Source organism: Eublepharis macularius, chromosome 7 (genome assembly GCF_028583425.1).
Source record: "Eublepharis macularius isolate TG4126 chromosome 7, MPM_Emac_v1.0, whole genome shotgun sequence".
NCBI classification, from domain to species: domain Eukaryota; kingdom Metazoa; phylum Chordata; class Lepidosauria; order Squamata; family Eublepharidae; genus Eublepharis; species Eublepharis macularius.
In genome coordinates, this window is record NC_072796.1 from 55,144,167 (window position 1) to 55,168,336 (window position 24,170).

General features: G+C 44.8%; 1 protein-coding gene across 1 annotated transcript in view; it reads left to right on the plus strand.

Annotated features, from left to right (window-relative positions):
- Nucleotides 1-10,391, plus strand: part of FBXO15 (F-box protein 15) — a 32,196-nt gene extending 21,805 nt beyond the window's left edge. Inside the window, exons 9-10 of the mRNA XM_054985490.1 lie at nucleotides 9,117-9,241; nucleotides 9,904-10,391. Coding sequence (XP_054841465.1) covers nucleotides 9,117-9,241; nucleotides 9,904-10,179 — 401 coding nt within the window. The 3' untranslated portion in view covers nucleotides 10,180-10,391. The remainder of the gene's footprint in view (nucleotides 1-9,116; nucleotides 9,242-9,903) is intronic.
- Nucleotides 10,392-24,170: the final 13,779 nt, after the last annotated feature.

A 24,170-nucleotide genomic window follows, 5' to 3' on the forward strand; every position in this document is an offset into this window, starting at 1 on the left:
CCCCCAGGTTCTTATGTTTAAATTGCTTTTCCTTAGATTATATAGGCTTACAGTGAAATCCTAATTATTCTAGTCTAACCTCCTTGAAATCAATGGCTTTCATTGTAAGATTGCAGCTGTGGAAGGGGAGACCGAGAAGCCAAGTTGGCGGCAAGTATTTAACTCTGGGAATGGAATGTAAGCCTGAAGCAGAGATTTTAATTCTCAGGTTGTACCAGAGAAGAAGCAGAAAGGAATGTAGAGGATTCTGAAAAATGTTATTGTTCTGGTAATTGTAATAGTTCTGGTTGGGCAGCAGCTGGCAGGTGCGTGTGTGTTGTGTGTGTGTGTGTTTGCCCTACATTTTTTGAACTGGCCCAACTGCCCTGTTGAATTCACCCCTAGAATAATTATTCAGGGGCTTTATCCCGTGTCCTGTGATAAGAGAGAAGCAGATTAATAATTATCCAAACAACTTACAGGATTAATTAGCTCAGGTCAACAACATATTTTTTTAATTGTTTAATTACTGCATATATCCAGTAGGTTTGAACAACAGGTCAAATATTTGTTAGAAAAATTATTTCTCAAACTAGAAGAAACGGGGATGTAAAGTCTGCTGCCATAGCATTCTTTTAGAATTCAGCTCCATATCAGCAAATAGGGCCTTTGAGCAATTTCTGCCCCATCACTCCCCTTCCCCTCCCCCTGTGTAGAGCTTTCCAACAGCTTTTTAGGGAGAAGTGGACAAGTTCATGGAGACAGCGCTATCAGTGGCTACTGATCATGATGAATATCTACTCCCTGCAGTACTAGAGGCAGTATGCCTCTTTATATCAGTTGCTGAAGAGCATGGGTGGAAGGATGCTGTTGCAGTTACCCTGCTTGTGCAGTTCCTAAAGACAGCTTGTCAGCCACTTTGTTACTTGCATTGGTCTCCTTGCGAGTAATAGAAAGTGGGGGAATTAGCAGCAAAGAAGACAGCTATGAGAAAAGCGGTAACAACGGGATCTCCACCAATAATTTACGGAATCCTAACCCGAGGATGCACATGAGACCGGTGTTCTTAATTAAAGGGCAATTTTATTTAGGGAACAAATTCATACACACACATACAAGATTGCACACAAGAGGCCTAGGAAAAGCAGTAGTGAAGGTGGAATAGATTTGAGGGATTGCAAGGTGATAATTACCTATTTGGAGAGCAGGGAAGTCCATGGAACAAGAGCTTCAAATGCCAGCGTTCTCAGCCAGGAGAGAGAGAGGCTCAGGGCAACCTCAAGGGAGCAGCACTTTGGATCCGATAAGTGTGCACGATTTGAATGGGCCCAGGGCACTACTCTTATAGGGCAAAATGTGCCCTGAGGTGGGATAGCCCATCTAGCCGTGGAACAAAGACTCCAATTGTCAGTTCCTGGGAGCGACAAAAGGTTTGATTACCTTGATTGCTAGCTGCCAGGGCGTGTGAAAGTGAATGCAAAATTTGTCCTGGCACAGCACAAAGGGGCAGTTTGTTAATGAAGTCCACCGGAGCTAAGTTGATGAATTTAGTTGAGGAATGTACCTTCCCAGGAAGGAATTATAAATATTTATGAATGCTAGTTGATTTTCTCCTCAATCATGGACAGGAGATCTCATCACGGGAACGGACTGTATTAAGTGGGGTGACTCTCCGAGACCTTTGTTGCACTGGATTCCTTCTCGGGGCTGGGGAGCCTGTAAACTAATCACTACGAGTCTCTCCGCCATTACATGCGGCATTCTGTTCATGCCTGGGTCTGCTAGCTGGAAATCCCCTGGCTGTAATCCAAACTGTCATTTTAATCCAGGGGCCTTGTGATTTTCGATCACAGGTAGCCATGCTGAATGGCTATTAAAGATGGCAAGGTCAGGCCGACTGCTTACAATTCCCCCCCTCCAAAATCGCCCTGCTCGCTGGGCGACTTTGGGGCGCACCCAGCCGGAGCCAGGCTCAAGGCTCGGGTCTTCATCAAGAGAAGAGGGAGTCGGAAGGAGGATTGGGGCAGAGGTATCAACTGTCATCATAAGCAAAACAGGCGATTTGGTAATGCCACATCGCACAAAAATCTTTTAGTAGCCAAATAAAAATGAGTTCCAATTTCAAAAAGAGAGAGAGAGAGAGACAACGAGAATGTGGTCTTCCTCTGCAGACTGGAGTCAGGGAACAACAGAACCAGGGGTCCAAACTAGAGGCATAAACATTCTAACTCTAAGCAAATGAAAGCAATTTTAACTTAAGCAATAACTGGAACTAAATCAAATTCGTTTGTGAGGCCCCTCCCCTCCCCCCGCCGCCCCTCCCCGCTCGGCCGTGCCTCTGGGCGTTCGCTGGGATGGTGGCAGGGAGTCCCCTCCGCCTCAGACTTGACGGGGACAGCCGTCGGTGCACTGGCCTCAGCCTCCACCCGTTGGCCAGAGCCTGCGTCTTACCCTCTCTCTCTCTCTCTCTTACTCTGCGCGTGCTCTTCTGTTCCCCACTTCTCCTCCTCCTCGGCGTCCTTGGGTGTCTCCCTTTTATGCCACCACTTCAACCAGCCTCCCCCTTTTCCACCAATCCCTCGCCGTGCTCCCCTCTTCCCCCTCCCCGTGCCAAGCTTTCCCCTCTATCATTGGTGCCTTCCCCTGTCCCTCCTTGAGCAACCCCCGTCCCCAGCCCGCCTCCTTCCCCTTTTCCCCTCTCCTGTCTTCTGTCAATCTCTTCTCCCCTTCCTCCGCTCCGGCTTGGCCCGTTACACCGGGGAGCCTTCCCAGCCCTCCACCCCCCAATCGGGCTTCGAGCTGCCAAGGGTCCCCGCCTCCTGGCTGCCGCTGACGTCCGGGCCCGCCCCTGCCCCGGCATGGGCCTCGCCCGTCCAGCCGCCATTACGCCGGCCGCCCGGCTTGGTCTCCCCCGGGCTCCTCTCCCTTCCTCCCTCTGGCCCCGGCTGTCGCGGCGGCGCGGGGCGCTGCGCCTCCAGGGTCGTCTGCGCGGGCCGTGGCGTTGGTGGCGGCGCCGCCGCGCTCGCCTCCGTCGCTTCCTCCTGCCCCCTTCCCGGTCAGGCGTCGCTCCGGCGCCTGGCTCGGCCGCTTCTCAGCCTCCTCCTTCCCTGGTTGCAGGGTGAGTTGGAGGAGCTCGGCGGGAGGACGGGCTCTGCTGGGGCCGCAGGGGAGGGTGGGGCCGGGCCGGGCTGAGCCCAGTCCGGGGCAGGAGGGTCCTGCTCCGGACACCAATGAACCATCAACTGATACAATTTCAAAATAAAGCAATCAATAGCAAAGCAATCAATTAATGCACACACAGTAATTGAGACCAGGAGCAGACAATCTGCAACTATGTACACGTTGGGAGGGTAGAGAGTTTGTAAATCCCCCCCCCCCCCGCCCAGCAACTGGAAGTAATCCAGAGTCCAGTGGCTCAATTGACAAAGCAGTTTAAGAGCTCAGTGGCCCAAGTGGCAAAATCTTTAGGGCCAACTGGTTCAAGTGGCAAGCGCAGTTTGTGGCGGCTCACCCCCCCTCGGTTCCAAAGGCATGGAAGGGGCGGCCGATTGCAGAAAGCAAATGAGAGTCCGAATGTTCTTTAATCCAAGTCACTGGGCCTGCAAGGCTGGCTCACTTTCCTGACCACGGCTTGGTTAAAGAGTCCATGATGCAGGCAGCACTAATGCCGGTTGAAAGCAGTGAGGCAAGAGCAGCTGGGCCATGCAAAGTAGCGGCTTGAGAGAGCAGCAACTTTGAGAGCACACCAAGCCTGCAGTCTGCTTTGATGGTTTTCTTCCATGGGGATATCAGCTTGGAAGGAGCAGGGAAACCGCTCCGTAGGGCTTGCATTGGGTACCTTGGGTTGGCTAGGCACGGCTGAGCTTCAGGGGCACACCTCATCACTGGAGCGGCAGGCAAGCTGCTTTTCTTTTTGGTGTGCAGTGTGTGGGGCTGAGGCTTCTTTGCCTGTTAAATCAAGCAGCTGAGAGAGGGTTAGCGGGGCTCCGCGCTGCTTGGGGCGTGAAGCAGAGCAATCGAAGCTCTCCAGCTCGATCAGCAAGGTGAAAAGGACACCAGCTTCCAAAAATTACCGAGCTGAGCCGAAGGTGCATGGCGCCGCTAAATCTGGGGCGATCAGGGGTTCGTGCTAGCGCAGGGGATTCTGGCTATGCAAATGAGGCACACTCCTCACTGAGCATAGCAAATGCACCACAAATACAAACTCCAGATATATTTTACACAATAAATAGTAACATAAATCGAGAGGGCAGGAAAAAAGCGTACCAGAGAGCAGCAAGGAGTTTTCTCGTCACCAAAACTGTTTTAGATGTTGGAAGAAGAAGAGGTGCTGATTTCCAGTAGGAGCACCCTTTAAGAGAAGACTTCAGCCTTCAGAGCCAAAGCTGACCATTCGCAGATGCACAGTTGGCTAGGTGAGATCCCCGGCTCCGTATGGATGGACTTTCATCAGCACGGTTTATATTCCTCTGTTGAATTACTTTCTGCTTGTGGTCTTAATTGGTTCTGAATGCTGAAGTACCCCGACCCATAGGATCCCAACTTGGGGCCCACCCATAAAAGTGAAAGGATGAAAAGCCAAGAAAAGGAGAGGGTGGCAGTGGAGAGTAGGAGGAGGAACAGCAGCGGCAGTAGCCTAGGTGGTTCCTAATCTCCCATAGCGGGCTGCATCGGTCAGAGCCTCTAGGTGGGTCATCTGGCAGCGAACCGAACAAGTTAAAGTAATGAGAGAAATAAGTAGGACTTGGAATTGTTTCCCTCCAGGCATGATGGCCAGTGGATTCAATGGTGGTGGACAGGGCGGCTATTTTGGTGCCATTGTGGGAGACCGTAAGAATGGCTTTCTCTCCTGCTTCCTTAATCTTTTGTAGTTCCCGCTGAAGGGAGGGATGAGTGAGGAGGTCATGGATGAGTTCAAAGCCTAGTCCAAGGAAAGTGGGGGCAACAGAACAATATGGAACAGGGGAGAGGGAGATTTCCTGCCTAGTCCAGATAGGGACAGTAAATTCAAAGTCACAACCTTTTTTGGTAGTCACATTACAAAATCATCTATTTACAAGAGTCATCATAAGCTGTATTCTATTTGAATTAATAAAGACTGTGCTGCATGCAGTTCTAACACAGGCACATCCTTTTCCTATGTAAACCAGGACAGATTGCTCTTCTGTTACATCATATGAGCACTGGCCTTCTAAGTTCTTTCTGAGGGCTAGGAAAGGGTGATGTGCCTCTAAGGCGTTACTGTTGCAGATGAACCCTAGGTTTTTTCTGCATTGGCAGCCTTCGATGTTAATAGTCTGCCAGCTGGAGGAGGAAGCTCTAGCCCAGTGATTGCGGTCCCTTGAGTACAAAATGGTCCTGGTGCTTGTTTGCAAGCCAAGAAGGGACAATTGGATAGATGGGGAAAGGATTCTTGGGTCACAACAGTTACAATAAATAGGCACAGTTGTGGTAGGAGTCATAGGTGGCGTTAACGAGACTCCACTAGTCTTCTAGTTGGATTTCCACCTGGGTGAGGTTGGCTTTTATGAACTGTCTCACTTCGAGGGGGATGGTGCCACTAAGGGAATTTTGAATAAGGTCCAAGGCTGTGGCCATATTAACGGCTTGGGCTTGGGTACAGGCAATTGCCATGGAAACATTGCAGTGCAGGGACTGGGTTCCTTTAGTCAGCAGAAGAAATCATTTTCAATGAACTGTTCCCAAGTAATCAATAGGGAGGAAATGGAATGCTGTACATCAGTAACTGAAGTGAGGGACTGGGTCAGTGAGTCTCCTAGCTTGACTGTGTTGGCAGTTGCATAGGACAGTTTATTCGCTCAGACTTCTGTGTTAGCGGTGTCTATAAGAAACACCCGCTCCAACTTGGGTGATCCAATCTTTTAAATTATGCTTCCATCGCAAGGGGTGTTTAGCGCCTTGCCACAGTCTTACCCATTCTTCCCAACCTTGCTCGCTAGGTGATGGTAGGGGGCGCACTCTGGAGTGGTGAGAGAGGTGTTGAGGACGATTAAACTTACTTTCACCTCTTATAGACATTTGGGGTTGAATCAAGACTCGTTCCTGGATATCGGTCTTAAGGACGTGAGGTCCAATTATGGGGGAAGCAGCTCTTTTCATGGATTCTATGTTCCGGAGCAGAGGGTCAAAATGCAAAGAGGCAGGGTTCCTCTGTCTTGTAAGCAAGGTGTAATTTCCATCTTGATGGGTTGTATTTATGGTCAGGATTCCTACTGACTGAAGGGATTCTGGGGGAGCGGACATCACATGGGGAGCCTGTCAGTCCAACTATCCAGTCTGGGGAACCTTGGCACATAAGGTCTTGCCCAGTGAGGGCCCAGGGAATCTGTTACCAATTAATCATAGTCAGGCTATGGTTTGAGCCTGCTGGGTTTGTAAGGATGATTGCCAATTGATCTCCTACTCTGAGGTCAAAAGTGCCAATTGTGACCACAGTTTGGAGGGGATCTCCAACATTCCAGACTGCAGCAGTGATTAAAGCCAATTCACAGGTTTTGCAAGTTCCTTTTTCTGGCAGGTCCCCTGTGGGAATTTCTGTGGTTTGCCTGTGCAGGGGTTTGCAAAGAGCTGGAATGGATGAAATAGAGGGGTTTCCCAGAGTGTAACAAAAGGATTCCTCCTCTCCTGAAGCTCTGTGAATGCTCTTGGCCATGAAGAGGGGTGGACATTTTACAAATAGGTCCTACTAGTGGAACCTGTATAATCTTTGGAAAACTGAAGGGTTTTGGGGGTTTGCATAATACCCTGTCATTTTGCACAGCAATTTTTCATTTGGAGCACCTTGCACCTGTCAGCTCCAGTATGATATGGGCAATGGCGGTCTGGAAGTAGTTGGCTGCGGGGTGGCATATATTATAGAAACAATGAAGAAAACACAATGACGCGAGAGAGGGGGAGTGGCGTCCTTACCTGTTCTGGTAGCTGTGTTTCTTAACTCAATATCCTACCTAAGAGCGGGTTTTTTGCCTTCTGGAACATGTTTATACACACTCATATTTTAACTGGAGTTTTCCCAGGCTCCCGGAACACTTATTTAGGCTAGTGGGAGGGCTATTTTCTCTCTTCCCCCCTTGTTTCAGAGACTGAGGCAAATGACAAAACCCAAAGGGCTACAAATGTTTCTGCTAAGTTTACGGTCGGCAGGGCAGATGCGGGGCTTAAGCAAAGTTGCTGAACCGTGATTGAGGACACCTGAGGTGGCTGAGTGGTTGTGGGAGGAGGTTCGGCTGGGGGGTCTTGGCTAGTCAGGACCTCTCGTGCCTGCTCCCCACCTTCTGCTCTTTAAGTTGGGAGCAGTGAAAGTATTTCTTCCAGGTTCCGTCTCTCTTGGGGATCTCTATCTGGTAGACAGCAGGTACTCTCTGAACAATAGGGATAGGACCCAGCCACTTTGCTGTGAGGGCGTGTTCCCTTTCCGAAAATTTCCTGTGCATGACCAGTTACCCTGGATCTCACTGTCTGGGGTTGCGAACCCACCCTAACCTTTTATCCATCGAGTGGCAGGCAGTTCCTAGTTGTTGGGCAACTTCTTTGTGAATCGAGGAGACCTGTGTGATCAGGGAGCATACCCATTCATCATTTATAACTACTGTTTTTAGGTCTGGGGGCAAGCTAGTGTTGAGCCAGAAGGCTTTGGAGAGGAGCATTTTCCTGCCAGTCATAACCATATTCGGGATGAATCCATGGACTGTGCTTCGGATGGCCATTAAAATAATAGGGAGCTTCTCATCCCAATTCCTGCCTGTGGAGCGTACCATCTTGTGCAGGGCTTCCTTAAGGGTGAGGTTAGTCCTTTCTATGCTGCCTGAGGACTGTGGGTGTCCAGCTATATGGAACCTTTGCTGGATGCCGAGGGCTTTACAGAGTTCCTTGGTCACTTTGCCTATGAAGTAGGGGCCCATGTCTGAATCTAAGACCTGTGGGATTCCCCACCTTCTCCACACATTGTTAAAGAGAATTCTGGCAGTAGTTGCGGCTGTATTATTTCTGCATGGAAAATCTTCTTCCCATTTGCTGAAGGCAGTATTTATTTCTGCGGGTGGTGACGGGGAGGGGGGCGATGAAGTCTGTCTGTATTTGTGCCCAAGGTCCCTCTATTCTTTGGTGCTGTAAAGGAGCGTTAGGACCAGCTGGGTTTGCGTTAACCATAGCACAGGGTAGGCAGTTGACCTCCCATCATTCTACATCTTGGCACATTCCAGGCCACTAGCCTGTTTCTTTGACTCTATCCAGGGTAAGTTCTTTCCCTCTATGTCCCTGCTCGTGGATGAACTGTATACGGTTGTTTAGGTCTGGGGGCAAGCTCCTGGGGGAGCTCCTGGGGTACTATCCAGTGTGGCTGCTGGGCTTCGTCTACAGCCCCAATAAATTCCATCTGTGAGGGTGATTTTAAAATGGCCGGTGGGGTCTCTTCCTGCCTGGGCTAGTTTTGCAATGGCGGGGTCGTTTTCCTGTAGGGTGGCCAGGTCGAGTAAGGACGCAGGGGCACTGTGCTGCTGTTTCTGGGTTACTACAGGGTTAACAGGTATGGGGGGGGGTGAAAGCAGGGTCCGGTTCTGTGTCTTCCAGAGCAGCTTCCTTAGCAAGGGTGTCTGCCCTGTTGTTCCAAATGCAAACTTCTGAGTTGTTCCTTTGGTGGCCTTTTACATGCTAGCAGTTCTGCTCTGGAGGAGGGCTGCTATGCGGATCCATTTGTCTGTATGGGAAATGGATTTTCCTTCTGAGGTTTTGTAATCATTTTCTAGCTAGACTAGATGGGGAGCCAAATGGTGGCTGCCTTTGCGGTCCAATCTGAGTCGATAGAGATGGCTAATGGACAGTCTGGAGGCTCAAACTCTAGGATGGCTTGGAGAGCTTCCACCTTGGCTGTCTGACTGGAGTAGGGGCATGCTGGACCTTTAAGGACGTGGGAGTCGACTGTTTGAGTTGTTATGTTATACACGTCTAGCTTCTGAGTTCAGCCCATATAATAGGGAGAATGACCATTGATATGTTCCAGTGAGGTCTTGTTTTATAAAGGATAGTCTTATTCAAGGTAAGGAAAAATAAATATGTAAAAAATGTAAACCTGATAGGATCTAATTTGATGTAATTTTATATCTTATTGGATATTATAGATTACATTAAAAATGGATACCTGAGACTTACAGTGATAAGTTACAAAAATAATTCCCAACATTTGCCTCTTGTGGGAAAAGTTGGCCTCTCTTGGAAGACTGATGCACTTGAAGGTATTGTTCAGGTAAATTGCAGCAAATCTGTTTTGTTAACGGGAAGATATACTAATATGTAGAAAGGACAATTAAGTGCATTTGCAATATTAAGAATAAAAATCTTGAAATGAGTTTTGTCTCATTTTTAAATAGTTTCAAGATTTGCTAAAGTTTGACGTTTCCGTGTAAGTCAACGTTTATTCCTCATTTGCCAATGGAGCATAGGCAATCAAAGTATCATTACGTTAAAAGGAATGTGGAACTCTGATTTATAAGACACATTCAGTAGGTTAGTAAATTCGCTTAGTTTTTTTGCAAGAGACAGCTCCTGCTGAAGGGCAGTGGAACACTGGGGAAGGGTGGGCCATAGGGCATTGCTCTCCTGCCTGGATAGGCGGAGAGGATGCCTAGGGCAGTCTGCCTGGGAGAGCCTAGAAGGAAGGCCGAAGAGATCGGAGGCAAAAGAGGTGGGCTACAAGGGTGAAGGGTCTTGTGGTGTGAGCATGGGGAGGCTGAGGAGGATTTCCTAGGAGCCTGCTGGTTGTGTTGAAGGGTTCTGGTTCTGGCCAAGGGACATATTGACAAATGGGAACTATTTATTGCACGTATTTTGAAAAAATTAATTGTTGTGTTAAGTTTTGAAAATTGGTTGACCTTTTAATCTTCCTCTTTCCCTTTTTCTGTGCTGTAGAATTGTTTCATTATGGATGTGACTGTTTTGGATGAATCACAAAAACCATTTTGGTGTTTTAGTGCTCCAGTCAACATGGAAACCACTTCCAGGGCACCTGATCTCAATAAATATTTTGGGCCCAGCTATTACTTGAATTATACGGATTCCATTGGAAAAGTCCATGTGGAAATGGTTTGGATGGAAGAAACACAAGAATACTATATAACCAATCTGGTTCTTTATTTGAGCACTCAAAAAGTTAATAGCTGGTTTGGTCGAAATTATGGTGTTTAATTTCTTGAATATAATTGCTTTCCTTGAAAGGAACTCATTTGAATTTTTATTTTGTTAGTAAACCGTGTCCCTCAGTAATGTTAATTTAAAAGTGCACTGGTTGTTTGTGAGAAAAAAAGTTTACCTAGTTTTCGCGGGCAGCTTTTAATTTTGATACTGTAAAAATATAAATGACTGTGTCACTTTGGAGTGCTCTGTGTGTTACTACAGAAATTCACATTAAAACAGGAACATTTCATAAGATATTCCTCAGTTGTAGTAAGTTATTTGTTTCCCTTTAATATAACAATGGATGCAATGTACAGATAGAATATGTACTTCTATAAGATATTACATCCTGTATCAGTATGGCGGGATGATGTTCATAGATGCTTCCATATTATGAGAACAACCCCTCCCCCCCCAATGCTTTGGGTGCAATTCCATGCCTCCTTAGAATCCTTGGGATAATGTAAGAATAAGTGTCTTGCTGGATTAGGCCAAGGGATGGTCTAGCCCAGCATCAGTGAGCCAGATGCATCCAGGAACCATGTAAACCAGGGCATAAATGTAACAGCTCATGGTGTGCCTTATCCCTTTGCATCAGGGAGCTGGTGTTTGAAAAAAACTGCCTGTGAACACACACATTTCTTTTAGCTGTCCTAGTTCATAGCTGTTGATAAATCTATCCTACATGCATGTTTTTAACCCTCTTTGAAAGCCATGTCAGCCAGGTAAGTACATGCATATGCAGGAGTATTTATAAATGTATACATTTGTGTATTCCACCTGGTTGTACTGTAATTATAAAGACTAGAGAGTACCTTCGTTTACTTCCTAAGTTGGAGCCAAAATCTCAGATCATTTGAAAGGCATGGGCATGAGCGGGATCAATGCACATACTTGACGAAGGCACAAAGTTAGCATTTGGCAAAGTAATGGAGATTAACTACTTTTTTCTGCTCTCAAAGAATGCTATAATATTTCTGCAAATTCAGTTTGAAAGCATCACAGTCCCCAAATCATAATGTGGTGGTAGTATTTTTTTCATAAAAACTCCTGGAAACATGATTTTAATGGTAGTATTATGAATGAAACCTGTGTCACACTTAATATGAAAATGCTTTGATCTCCCTCCATTGATGTTTCAGCAGCTGTTTGAGGAAGATCAGTCTTCACACTGTGCAGAAATTGAAATGAAGCTCATAATACTGTGTAAGAACAAGTCGTACGTGCTCCATTCCATGCAGCTGTCATCTCATTTTGGATGGCAATGGATGCTATCTGAGCATGGTACCTATCCAGGTAATGATCAGCTTCTAAGTAGGCCATGTGAGGCAATCTGGCTAAGAAGAGACTGATCAAATGGACATGCTCAGTGCCACTGTAAATTCATATCTGAGTTGAGATAGGTATACTAGTTTCCAAGGAAAAGCTGGCTGGTATTTAAACCTTCCTCTTTTTTAGGGACTTAAATCTATGCACTTTCAGGATAGTTTTGTTACATAAATATACTTTTTTTCTTGGAAATAAGATTCAAATAACTATCTGTCACTGTAGTATAGTTACACTATAACGGGCCTTTCTTCTGTTCCCTCTGGATTTGATATATTTTTAAGTAAAGAGTGAGGAAATATAAAGGGCTACCTAGAATTTTTAAAAATCTGGCTGGTACCTGGCAGGTTTGGATAATTTTAGCCATTGTAACCAAGAGAGAAACAAATGCAAAAATATAGGTTGGGTAAATGTTAGCTTGTCTGAATAGTGTAAGAATCTTAAATTTTGTGCAGAAGATACATAAAAAGATGTTTTGCATCTCTGGGCCAAGTAAATTATGCCTTTAAACTAGTATGTATATTTTTATTTTATGTATAATAGTTTCATTTAGGGTAATGAGGTGTAATTGCCTTAACGTTTATTGACTACTCAAAAAACATAACCTTGCCGTATCATTCTAAATGACTTTTAAAAATGAGGAAATCGTAAAAGTTTAGTGTAGTGGTTAAGAGTGGCAGTACTCTAATCTGGAGAACCGAGTTTGATTCTCCAGTTCTCCACTTGAAGCCAGCTAAGTGATCTTGGGTCAGTTACAGCTCTCCATTTGATTGTTCAACTTCTTTACCTCCTCAGAGGTTTTTTTTAACAACACCTTAATTTGCTCAGTTAAATCTGTTTTAAATTTCTTAAAATTGTCTTCCATTCTCTTTTCAGATGAATCTAATTTAACCCCTAGTTGATTAAAGAGTTTTTGCATCAAATCTCTGGTTGTAGGAGTGTCTATAGATGCAGACTGTTTTCTTGTACCTTAAGACATCTTCTGCTAGGGAAGATTTAATAGCTAAAGATTATAAATGTCAATGGTTTTTCTATGCTCAACTTCTAGAAAAGTTTAAATCAGATAAAATATTATGGAGCTTTGATTACAAAAAGACAGAGTTTGAAAAAGAACTTTGTACAAATGACGAACATGTTATTTCCAAAATGTATAAACTTTAGTTGAAATTTGAAACAAGAAGGATCTGTGAAAGATTGTATAGTAAATTGGGCTAAAATTTTTGGGTATAATATACCAATGGACCAGTGGAAAAATATGTAGGTAAAGGGGCTCAAATTCACTTTGAGTTCCACACTTAAAGAAAATTTCTATAAATTGATGTATTGGTGGTATATGTCTCCTGATAAATTAGCAAAAATGAGTAAAGGTATGTCAAACAAATGTTGGAAATGTGAACAATGCGAAGGAACATTTTATCATCTTTGGTGGACTTGCCCTAAAGCAAAAAAAATTGGTCACAAATTCATATGATAATACAAAAAATGTTGAAGTTCAATATACAGTTTAAACCAGAAGCCTTTTTGTTGGGACTAATGGTAAACAGTTGTAAAATAAACATGGTATCTTATTTCTATATATGACCATGGCAGCTAGGCTTTTATATGCACAAAAATGGAAAAGTGCAGTATTGCCTTCAATCGAGGAATGGAGTGTGACAATGACGGAGTTAGCCGAGATGGCTAAACTTACAGCCCTGATCAGAGATAAAACATTTGTCTACTTTTATGATTAACTGGAAACTTACTCTATGCAGGGCTTCCTTTGAGTCTGGTTCGGAGGTTACAGCTAGTTCAAAATGCAGCTGCATGTGTTATTGTGGGAGTCCTGAATGGGGCACATATAACACCTATACTGTGCCAGCTGCATTGGCTGCCAGTGGAGTACTGGATCAGATTCAAGGTTTTGGTACTAACCTATAAAGCCCTATGCAGATTGGGTCCAGCATATTTGCGGGACCGCATCTCCCTATATATACTCCAGAGGACACTTTGATCAGCAGAGAAACAACTATTGGTGGTCCCAGGCCCCAGGGAGTTCCGCCTAGCCTCTTCCAGAGCCAGGGCCCTTTTGGTCCTGGCTCCGACCTGGTGCATCTCTCCGTCTGTTGAAACCATGGCCCGGCAGGATTTGTTATCTTCCGCCGGGCCTGTAAGACACAGATGTTCCGCCAGACATATGGCTGAGGCTGGGCCAGGTGTCTGCTGGCCATGGAGGAGGAGGTGGTGAATGAGCTAAACCTCCTTATCAGATCTGTCCACCACCCTGTGTGTGGGTTTTTAAAATTATCTAAGCAGTGACTGCCGCCACCAGGGGATTTGTAATTTTTGTATCAAACTCTATGATTTTATACTGCTTTTATGTGTTTTTATGGAACCATATTTAAATATGTGTTTTAAATGGTGTGATCTGCCTGAGCGCGCTTGCAGGTAGGGCAGAATAAAAGCCAAACAAAATAAATAAAATAAACCCCTTATTGACTTTCTGTGTGAGATGAGGAAAAATGAACTGATGATTAGTGATTCTGATTTTTAGGAAGATAAATTTGAGAAAAATAAACAGAAGGGGGGCAGTATGGAAAAGGTAAATTTTGGATATATTAAAACTAAAAGTATAATGCTTGTTAAAATAGGATAGCTTTGTAGAGAAAAATGGAAAATGAACCATATTATTTTTCTTTGTTATTTTCAATCATTGTTTTTCTTTTTTTTCTCTTTGTATTCTTTTTTCTTTACTTTTTTCTTCTATTTATCTGCCCCTTTTACTGGGCTTTTACTCTTATTAATAAAAAAAAAATCTAAATCAAAGAGCTTTCTCGGCCCTATCCATCTCACAGGTGATTTTTGTGGGGATAATAATAACACACTGTGTAAACCACTCTGAGTGTGGCATTAAGTTGTCCTGAAGGGTGGTATATAAATCAAATAATGTTGTTATTAGTATTATTGCTTTTTTCATCCTATTTAAAACTATTTGAGTTGGGCAAGGAAAGTTTTTTTACATTTTGCATTTGGAATATTCTGTTCATCTTCACTAGGTGCCACTTGAGCTGTTAACACTGATGACAAGCATGCAGTTTATACTGTGTAAGGATTAGCACTAAATGTCTATTCCAAATATTAGAAATTTAACACATTGTCCAGTCATTCTTATAGACAGAATGCCATTCAGTGTTTGATTTGTAAAAATGTGGTTCTGACACCCAAGTGTAGCCAGTATGTTTATGTTACAGGATTTAGGCTCCTTAAGTGAACTTGGTAGTATTTATTGTTAACTTGCAGGTTTTTCACTGATGAAACTTTTTCGAGGAAATTTCCTTCCTGACTCCAAAGTGGGGGTCTGCATTACCCTGGGTACAAAAGAAAGAGCAGCAAGAGGCAAACATTGGCCCTTCCCTTCCTGCCCTCCCTCTCACAATCTGCCTACATTCATACTAGCTGCTTCCTCCTACTCATAATCTTCTTCTTCCAGTATTTTGATCATAATGTGGTTGTATTGACATTAATGAGGTTGATGAATTGTGAGAATCTGGTTTGAAATGCCAGATGCCTTTTCTGTTAGGTACAATAAAAGCTGGATTTATGGCTTATTCACATCCAAGTTTTTGAATTATAAATTGAGCATTTGTTGAATGAGTTAGAGGTAAAATACATGAAATTATGGTTTTAAATGGCAAATATTGATCTGTATATATTAATTGGCAATAAAGCTGCTCAAAAGTCAAATGTGGAACAATTTTTTTTAGCAGATCAATGCAGATTTAATTTAAAACCGAACATACTGATACTTGAATTTTGTTAGTTGTTCAAACTCAATGGAGAGTGACAGGAAGGTATTTCCATCAATGTATGTGATAGGGCAAATTTGTGGTGTTCTTTTTTTTTTGTCTGTCAAAATCCACTGGGAATCTTTGTACTTATTTAGAAATTCTGCAGTGGGCAAATTAGAAAACTTTGTTTGAAGTGGGGCTATAAAAATAGAAGCTGAAAACAAGGTTAGTGTAAACCATGATTTGGCATAAAATTTGTATTAAATGTTGATGATTGGGGAAGGCAATGGCAAACCACCCTGTAAAATGACATCCCCCCATGGGGTCAGTAATGACTCGGTGCTTGCATAGGGGACTACTTTACCTTGCATTAAATCAAGGATTTTTAACATGAAGATGATTTTTGTAAACAAACTGAAAATTGATTTGTGGAGATAAACCACAAGTGCCAATGTAGTTACTCATTTATCAGTAGTATGTTCTGTGACATAGAATATTAAACTTTGTAAATAATATGGAGTGTGGCAGTTGCCTATATTCTGTGTTTCTCTTTTAAATACCATCAGACACCTGCTGCTGCTACTACCTGTGAATAATTGATACTCTTGGAGACTTCTGTGAGTCAAGTGCTCTTGAGTCCCAAGGCCACAAGAAGAAACTCTTCTGAATTTGCTTTTCCATATTAGCTTATTGAATTTGCATCTACTTAGCTAGGCATGCTGAAACCTACATAGAAAAATATCTACAGCATTTTGCCTCCCTATAGATGAAGGTAGTATTAGGTTAACCTCTGAACATTAACAAACTACAAATTAAGCATTACATTCTGAAACTAATCTTTATCCAGGTATCTTTGGATTGCGTTGTCACAAGAGGCACAACATGTTTATATGGAATGCTTACAGTACAAGTCAAAATGTGGCTAAAGACTTAGAACGTATTCTTTATAAAGTGTGTATGTGTGTGCGTGTGAGTGTGTGAGAGAGACAGCATGCACCAGAAGTGGGGAAGAGAAAATAAGTTGTTCATTCCTTCCTTCTTGCTCTAGTTTCAAACAGTGAAACACGAGAGTGATTCCTGTTCTATGTAACTGAAAATGTCTAGAGGGGATAATCAAAGGAGATTTAGGGGAAGTTTTTTTTGAAAAGAATATGTCTTCCAGTTCATCTTTGGCTATCCTTTTTAATTTCCCTTGTGTGCTATTTGTGTTAGTCTTTCAGCTGTCTTTTTAATTTAATTAAATAACCACAGCAATATACTTGGCATTAATGAAGTAGCATAAGCAAAAGACCAATCACTACCTTTGCAGTCTAACTTTGACAGGAAGAGACAACAGCATGATGTAGGAACTGGCAGAATGTGCACGTTTTCATGAGCAAATACTCAGACTTCGTAAACATTTTAATTCAGAAAAGATATGAACGGCAGCTTTTTTATCTAAGAAAACTTAACAGGCCAACCAAAACATTTTCTGGCCTCTCCATCCCCCCTTCATTTTATCCACAGGAAGGGAATAAAAAGATCCACCATGGTGCTTTTGATTTTGTTTGATCTCCTCACTTTGGAATTGAAGATTTCATAACAAGACAATTGGTTGACTCTGAAGTAGCCAGTCTATTATAATGCATATATTCTTTGTCCTGTAAAATGCTTGTCACATATGACTCTAGAGATTGCAAATTTCATGTTTTGACCTAAACGAGAGATGCAGAGTTTCGAAATGTGCATTCAGAAAATGTGCATTCAGAATTGACATCAGATGTGTAACTCATATTTGACATTTTGTATAAAGAACGTAGAAATGGTTCAAGGATGTTTAAAAGACTCTTTAGTGTGTAAAAACACACCCCTTGCCTGTTGCAGTTCAGCTCAATGTCAGATGCACATTCCTGTCTTCCCTGCTCTATAATACATGCCTACTAGCTCCTTTCCCTGCAGTTACCATAATGCTATCCAGTTTCTCAGCTGTGGAAAGATCAGTGTTGTGTGTATCTTGTTTCTATTGTGGTATGTCCTACATGCGTTAAATGCCATGTTTGTATGCACAGAAGGTGCTTTCGTATATTGGAGACTTAGAGAGAAACTTGAATTTTACTGTGCATTCACAAATACCTTAAGGCACCTGTATGTTGCAGTGTCAAAGTAGGAACCAGTCCTTAGAGTACCATCAAACATATAGAACTTCTTGGGGAAGGAAGCATATAAACCACTTGCTTCAGTACTGTTCTGTTACCAAGCCCTGTCTCTTCTACCTTTCTTCATCCTACCTTTTATATAACTCTGTTCTATCAACACCTGCCACTTCATCATTACTGTTTAGTAGTTGGTGCTGAAGCACTTGGCAGTCAAATCCTATGCTTGCCATTAGCCAGATGTGCCATATATTCAGAAGGTTTTTAAAATTGCAAATGAGACAATAAAGGAAGCTATATAGCTAAGTTCTTGCAGCTCTAAATGCTTCTGATTGTCTTTGCCTAGCTTGCCTTAATAGGAATTGTGCACAGGTGATGTTGAGGAGAAATAACAATCTATTTGTAAGTGTGAAAGTCACTTTGAGTTACTGTTATGACTAACTGAAAGGTCATTTGAACTACAGTTCCCAGAACAGTAGTGTAACTGGCAGGTGAATGTTCTTCAAGCAAATAATAATCCATCTTTTGGAGGCCAGTTAGATAGATTATGATTCCCTGAAGTTCAAGGGATTGAGTTGTACTTTGCAGAAAATCTTATTATATTTCTCTTTGTGCCCCACCTTTCAAAGTCATCCATATATCTTTCCATCTTGGAGGCTGATATCACTTATTTTTACTTTAGCTGAACTGTCCCAAGCTTATGGTTACCAACCTCAAAGTGGGGCCTGGAGTTTTCCTGGAATTGCAACTGTTCTACTGTATCTGATGAAGGAAACTGTGACTCTTGAAAGCTCATACCCTGGAAATCTAGTTGGTCTTTAAGGGGCTACTGGACCGGAATCTAACTGTTCTACAGCCTGCAGAGGTTAGTTCTTCTGGAAGAAGTAGCACCTTTGGAAGGCAGCATATTCCTGTTAAGCTTCCCTCCCTCTCCCCATGCTCCTCCCTTCCCAGGCACTGCACCTAAATCTCCAGGAATTTTCCAAGCCAGTATTTGCAAACCTATCCAAGTTTCTTTTTCTATTGTTGGGGGGAAATTGCAGCTTTGGGGGGGGGGGTATTTTGATCAAGATAATGCTGTAGGGAGAGGTAAACTCCTACTATTATATTTCATTAAAAAAGGAAATTACCGGGAGAGCTGATCACAGATTTTCAGGATAAAATGTTTTTTTCCTGTCATGGGGGCTTTCAAACATTGCCAATGACCCTCAATGGTGTTTCAGTATCACATGAAAGTACATTTTTGTCCAGCTCCAGCTCCTGCTCTCTATTTTTCATTCCTTGTGAATTGCTTAGTGTCAGTACAACCCATTTTGTATAGCTAGTGGGATGGATTGGTAGCTTTCACCAGAGTCAGTGCAATATCTCATAGCGCATAATGCTTGCCTGTGGTTTTAATGGGCTGTGCTGAAATCCAGTTACTGCAGTGTCATGGCAAAGTCACAGTTTGTCCTGAGAATTAAACGCTGGAAGCAATGCTGTCCAGTCACAATCAGGATGTTATAAGTTTACAATTGCTCCCATAGGACTTCTCTGATAAGGCTGACGAATAGCATTGTGCTCTGCTTTCGCTTGCAGAGAAGGGAGAGCTTTGATGTGACGGAAGGAAGACATATCACCTATCTTGACCTCCTTTTGAGATTCTCAGCAGGCCTTCAGTGAACATCCTGGTAAGAGTCTGAGAGGAATATACCGATGTTGTCATTAAACACTCTGCAGTTCGCTGCCACCAGTGGCAAACTCAGCTTTTCTAATGATACTGTACAATGTGAAGTGCATTTGAAAAATGATAAGGCCTCACAGCTTGAATAGATGATGATGATTCTTGGGCTTATATTAGGAATGTACCTGGTTGTCCAAAGGCATTTGATACCTAATTTCTGCTGTTCAGAATATACCTCTAAGCTTCACAGTGTTCAAATGTAGTGTTCAAAGCCTACAGGTGTTTTAAAAGTATCCTGATTGTAAGTAATACAATCCCCTTGTTGCCCCTTGTTGCTCCAGCCTACAAAGGTTGTTGTAGCCTGCACTGCTGCTGCTGCTGCTGCCAAGGGAGCTGCTTCCATCAAGGGCTGGGCTTTCCATCTGCCTGGCCCCGCCCCTTGATGCTCCAGCCTACAAAGGTTGTTGTAGCCTGCACTGCTGCTGCTGCTGCTGCTGCCAAGGGAGCTGCTTCCATCAAGGGCTGGGCTTTCCATCTGCCCGGCCCCGCCCCTTGTTGCTCCAGCCTATAAGACTGCTGCTAGGGGACTGCTCGCCTTGTTACTGTTTATTGTTTTTATACTATGTGTGTTAGTTATTGTAGTCTACGTTGTTAATTTGGTAGGGTATTGGGGTTTTGTGTATGTTTGATAGCTTAGTCTGTGATAGTTGGTGGGCTGTTGATTTTGTGAGGGTGGTGGGTTAGCACTATGATCATTGGTGAGGAGGCCGGCTTGGGGTTGGAGATCCCAGTGATCCGGGGACGCGGGAGGTATGGTGGTGGGAGCAGATTATGGAAGGGAAGGGCATTGAGACATGGTAGGGCTCGGTGCCCTTCCAATCTGCGTCCCATCCCAAGATATACCTGTTGTGGGGCTAGGATATTAAACCACTCTCCGACACTGGCGCTGTACAATGCCAGGTCCATAAATAATAAGACCAAAACACTGCAAGATTATCTTGCAGCATTGAATGTGGACCTGGCTTGCGTGACCGAGACATGGGTGAGGGAGGGCGAGACGGTCGCTTTGAAAGAACTAGCCCCCCCAGGTTATACGGTCCTCCACCAGTCCCGGACAAGTGGTCGGGGGGGAGGCGTGGCTTTGCTCATTCGGGAGTCTTTCTCCTTCAGACCACTCCCCATCCCAAAAATTACTGGCATTGATTGTGTGGGCCTAGCGTTGGACGCCGAGGAGAGGTTGGCAATATGCGTGGTGTACCTACCGCCTACTGCACCTGCATCTTCCCTGTCTGGTCTCTTGGAGGCGGTGGCCAGCTGGGCCTTGGAATTCCCGAAACTTTTGGTTCTCGGGGATTTCAACGTCCATGCTGACGACGATGCCTCCATGCAGGCCATTGACCTGGTGTCCTCCATGGCGGCCCTAGGACTCTCCCAGTTTGTTTTGGCTCCCACGCATCAAGCAGGTCACACGCTGGATTTGATTTTTGGGGCAGGGATGATGGTGGTCCTGGATGCCTATGATGCAGTGCCATGGTCAGATCACTTTGTTCTGAAGGCTCGTCTGAGCATGCCACTCCTTTCCCGGGTGGGCGGTGAGCGGATTTACGCTCGCCCGCGGAGGCTTATGGATCCAATTGGTTTCCAGGCGGCTCTGCGGGATCCGATGCCCCCTGGCAGTACGTTAGATGAGCTGGTGGATGATTGGCATGGCCGTCTTTCCGAAGCCATCGACGCTATTGCCCCCTGCCGTCCTCTCCGAGCCCGCAAACGGGTAGCTCCTTGGTTTACCGAGGAGCTTCGCCAGATGAAGCGGTCTCTGAGACGACTAGAGCGAGTGTGGAGGCGGGGGGCACGACGAAGAGGCAAGAACATCTTATAGGATGTTTATGAAAGCCTATGAGGTGGCAGTGAAAGCAGCAAAGAGGGATTTCTTTGCTGCTTCCATTGCGTCCGCTAGCTCACGCCCGGCTCAATTATTTCAAACAGTTCGGTCCTTGGTCTCCCTCTCTCAGGGAGACCACCAAATTCTTAATTCAACTATTGGCTGCGAGGCTTTTGCGAGCTATTTTGCGGGTAAAATCTTGTCCCTTCGCCGTGGCCTGCCACCCACTGTTGATACAGTAAGGGAACTGGAGACCCCTTGGCCGTCTTCTGGGTCCGTATTAGACCATTTCAGGCTGCTCTCTCAGGACGATGTTGACAGGATCCTGCAGGGGATGAGGCCAACCACCTGTCCTCTGGACCCCTGCCCATCCTGGCTGGTGAAGGCCAGCTCGGAGGGGCTACGGGACCATCTGGAGGCCATTGTTAACATCTCCCTGAGCTCTGGGGTTTTTCCAGGAGTGTTAAAGGAGGCGGTAGTGCGGCCCCTCCTGAAAAAAACATCTTTGGACCCCACCGACCCGTCCAGTTACCGCCCAGTGTCGAACCTCCCGTTCCTGGGCAAGGTGATTGAGCGGGCGGGTGGCGGTACAACTGCAGGAATTCCTGAATGATGCTCTAGTCCTGGACCCATTCCAGTCTGGCTTCCGTCCTGGCCATGGGACAGAGACAGCCTTGGTTGCCCTCACAGACGACCTTCGCAGGCATCTGGATCGAGGCGGGTCAGCGCTGCTTGTGTTACTTGATCTCACAGCAGCGTTTGACACGGTTGACTATGATTTGTTGGCCAGCCGCCTTGCCGACGTGGGGATTAGGGGGACAGTCTTACAGTGGCTGGTCTCCTTTCTCCAGGGTCGGGGACAGAGGGTGGCGCTCGGGGGAGATCTATCGCCCCGTCACCCTTTGGTGTGCGGGGTTCCCCAAGGGGCGATACTCTCCCTGATGTTATTTAACATCTATATGCGCCCCCTCGCCCAGTTGGTGCGGAGGTTTGGGCTGGGTTGTCATCAATACGCGGATGACACCCAACTTTTTCTGTTGATGGACGGCCGGCCAGACACGGCCCCAGACAATCTGGCCAGATCTTTGGAGGCTGTGACGGCATGGTTGAAACAGAGCAGGCTGAAATTGAACCCAGTGAAGACGGAGGTCCTGCAGCTGGGACGGGGGCTGCCAGATGTTGGGATCCAGCTCCCTGCCCTGGATGGGACACCACTGGCAACTTTGCCAGTGGTAAAGAGTCTGGGTGTGTTCCTGGATGCCTCCCTATCGATGGAGGTCCAGGTCACGGCGGTTGCCAAGTCTGCATTTTTCCATCTTCGTCAGATCAGGCAACTTGCCCCCTACCTGACGCCCCAGGACCTGGCTACAGTGATCCATGCAACGGTCACCTCCAGGCTAGATTACTGTAACTCACTCTACGCTGGGCTACCCCTGGGCCTGATCCGGAAACTACAACTGGTCCAGAATGCGGAGGCACGGGTCCTGACTGGTATACCTTACCAGTCACACATCACACCTGTCCTGCACCAGCTGCACTGGCTTCCAGTTGAATTCCGAATCAGGTTCAAAGTGTTGGTTCTTACCTTTAAAGCCCTGAGTGGGTTGGGACCGGCATATCTTCGGGACCGCCTCTCCCTGTACGTTCCCCAGAGATAGCTCCGATCAGCGAATAAATATTTTCTTGTGGTCCCCGGCCCTAAGGAAGCCCGCCTCGCTTCAACCAGGGCCAGGGCCTTTTCAGTCCTGGCCCCAGCCTGGTGGAACACTCTGTCAATGGAAACCCGGGCCCAGCGGGACATATTATCATTCCGCCGGGCCTGTAAAACAGAGCTGTTCCGCCAGGCGTTTGGTGATTGAAGGGGGCGGTGCCATGTCGGCCTCCCACCTTTGGGGTGGGGAAGGTTCTCCCCACCACTGCACCTTGTTAATTTGTTTTATTATTTGTATATTGATTTTAGTTTTTGTTTTTATCGATTTTAACTGTTCACCGCCCAGAGCCCCTGGGGATGGGCGGTATATAAATTGAATAAATAAATAAATAAATAAATTGTTGTAGCCATAGGCCATAACATACCAGCATATACACCATGTAACAATATGCCACATCAAAAGAGTTAAAATGTAAGTACATATTTACAAGGTAAGATAAAGTTTAAAATTTTAAACTAGGCTGATTTAAAAAAGCAGTAGAAGGATGCAGAGAAAACCCATAAATATTACATAAAATGCTTACAGGATTAGCAAAAACTAATTTCACCCTTATGTTGGTTGAGAGAAAAGTAAAAACAGCCACTTTAAGAGTAGCCAGAGGAGACTGAAGGAACAGGGATCTCAAATGAGTATGACTCGATTACAATTGTCAGAGAAACAAGTACTTGAAATTTTATGTACAAGTGTGTAGTTTTTATGTACAAGTGTATATTCGTGTTTTTGGAATTTTAAATGTATTTATATGTTTTTAAATGTTACTGAGCACTTCATTATACCCCGCCCTGAGCCTGTTTGTGGGGAGGGCTGGCTAAAAATCAAATAGATAGATAGACAGACAGACAGACAGATTGATTGATTGATTGATAGATGCTCTGTAATTAAATATTTCTTGTTACCATGATTGGCTTTATGTCTAGTTGCTAGTGGTGGCACAGTGAGGAGGGTATGACACACTACAGTGGTTGGGTCGCTCTTAACAGTAATATGGGAGGAGGTGATGGGGGTGGATTACAGCCATCATCATTTCCACCCTGGGCTTGCACCCCTTCCAGCCATATCCAAGCCAAACCCCTACAGCATTGACAATCGTGGGGTCTCAGTTTCTTCAACGTAGGAGGAATTAGAGGGCATACCTTGTGTTAGGTAACAGAACACCTTGAACTGACCCTGTTTGGTATATCTTTTCTGCTGGCAGAGAACATGCTTTAAAATCTACTGATCTGAACAGCCTTTGAGAAAGATGTATTATTACAGTAGTGTCATGACATAGGTTATATCAACATTTGAGCAGATGCGTTGGGCTTTTAGAGTATGAATAGAATGTCCCATTGCTTACACTGCTTGTTTTAAATATTCCACCCCATACTTTTAATTAAAGACTTGAATGTCCTGATAGTTAATATGAATGGCCCAGCTAATAATTATTATTAGAGGATGGGTGATAGCTCAGTGGTTTACTTTGCATGTAGAAGATCTCGGGTCCAATCCCTGGCTTCTCCAGCTAAAAGAATAAGGTGATGT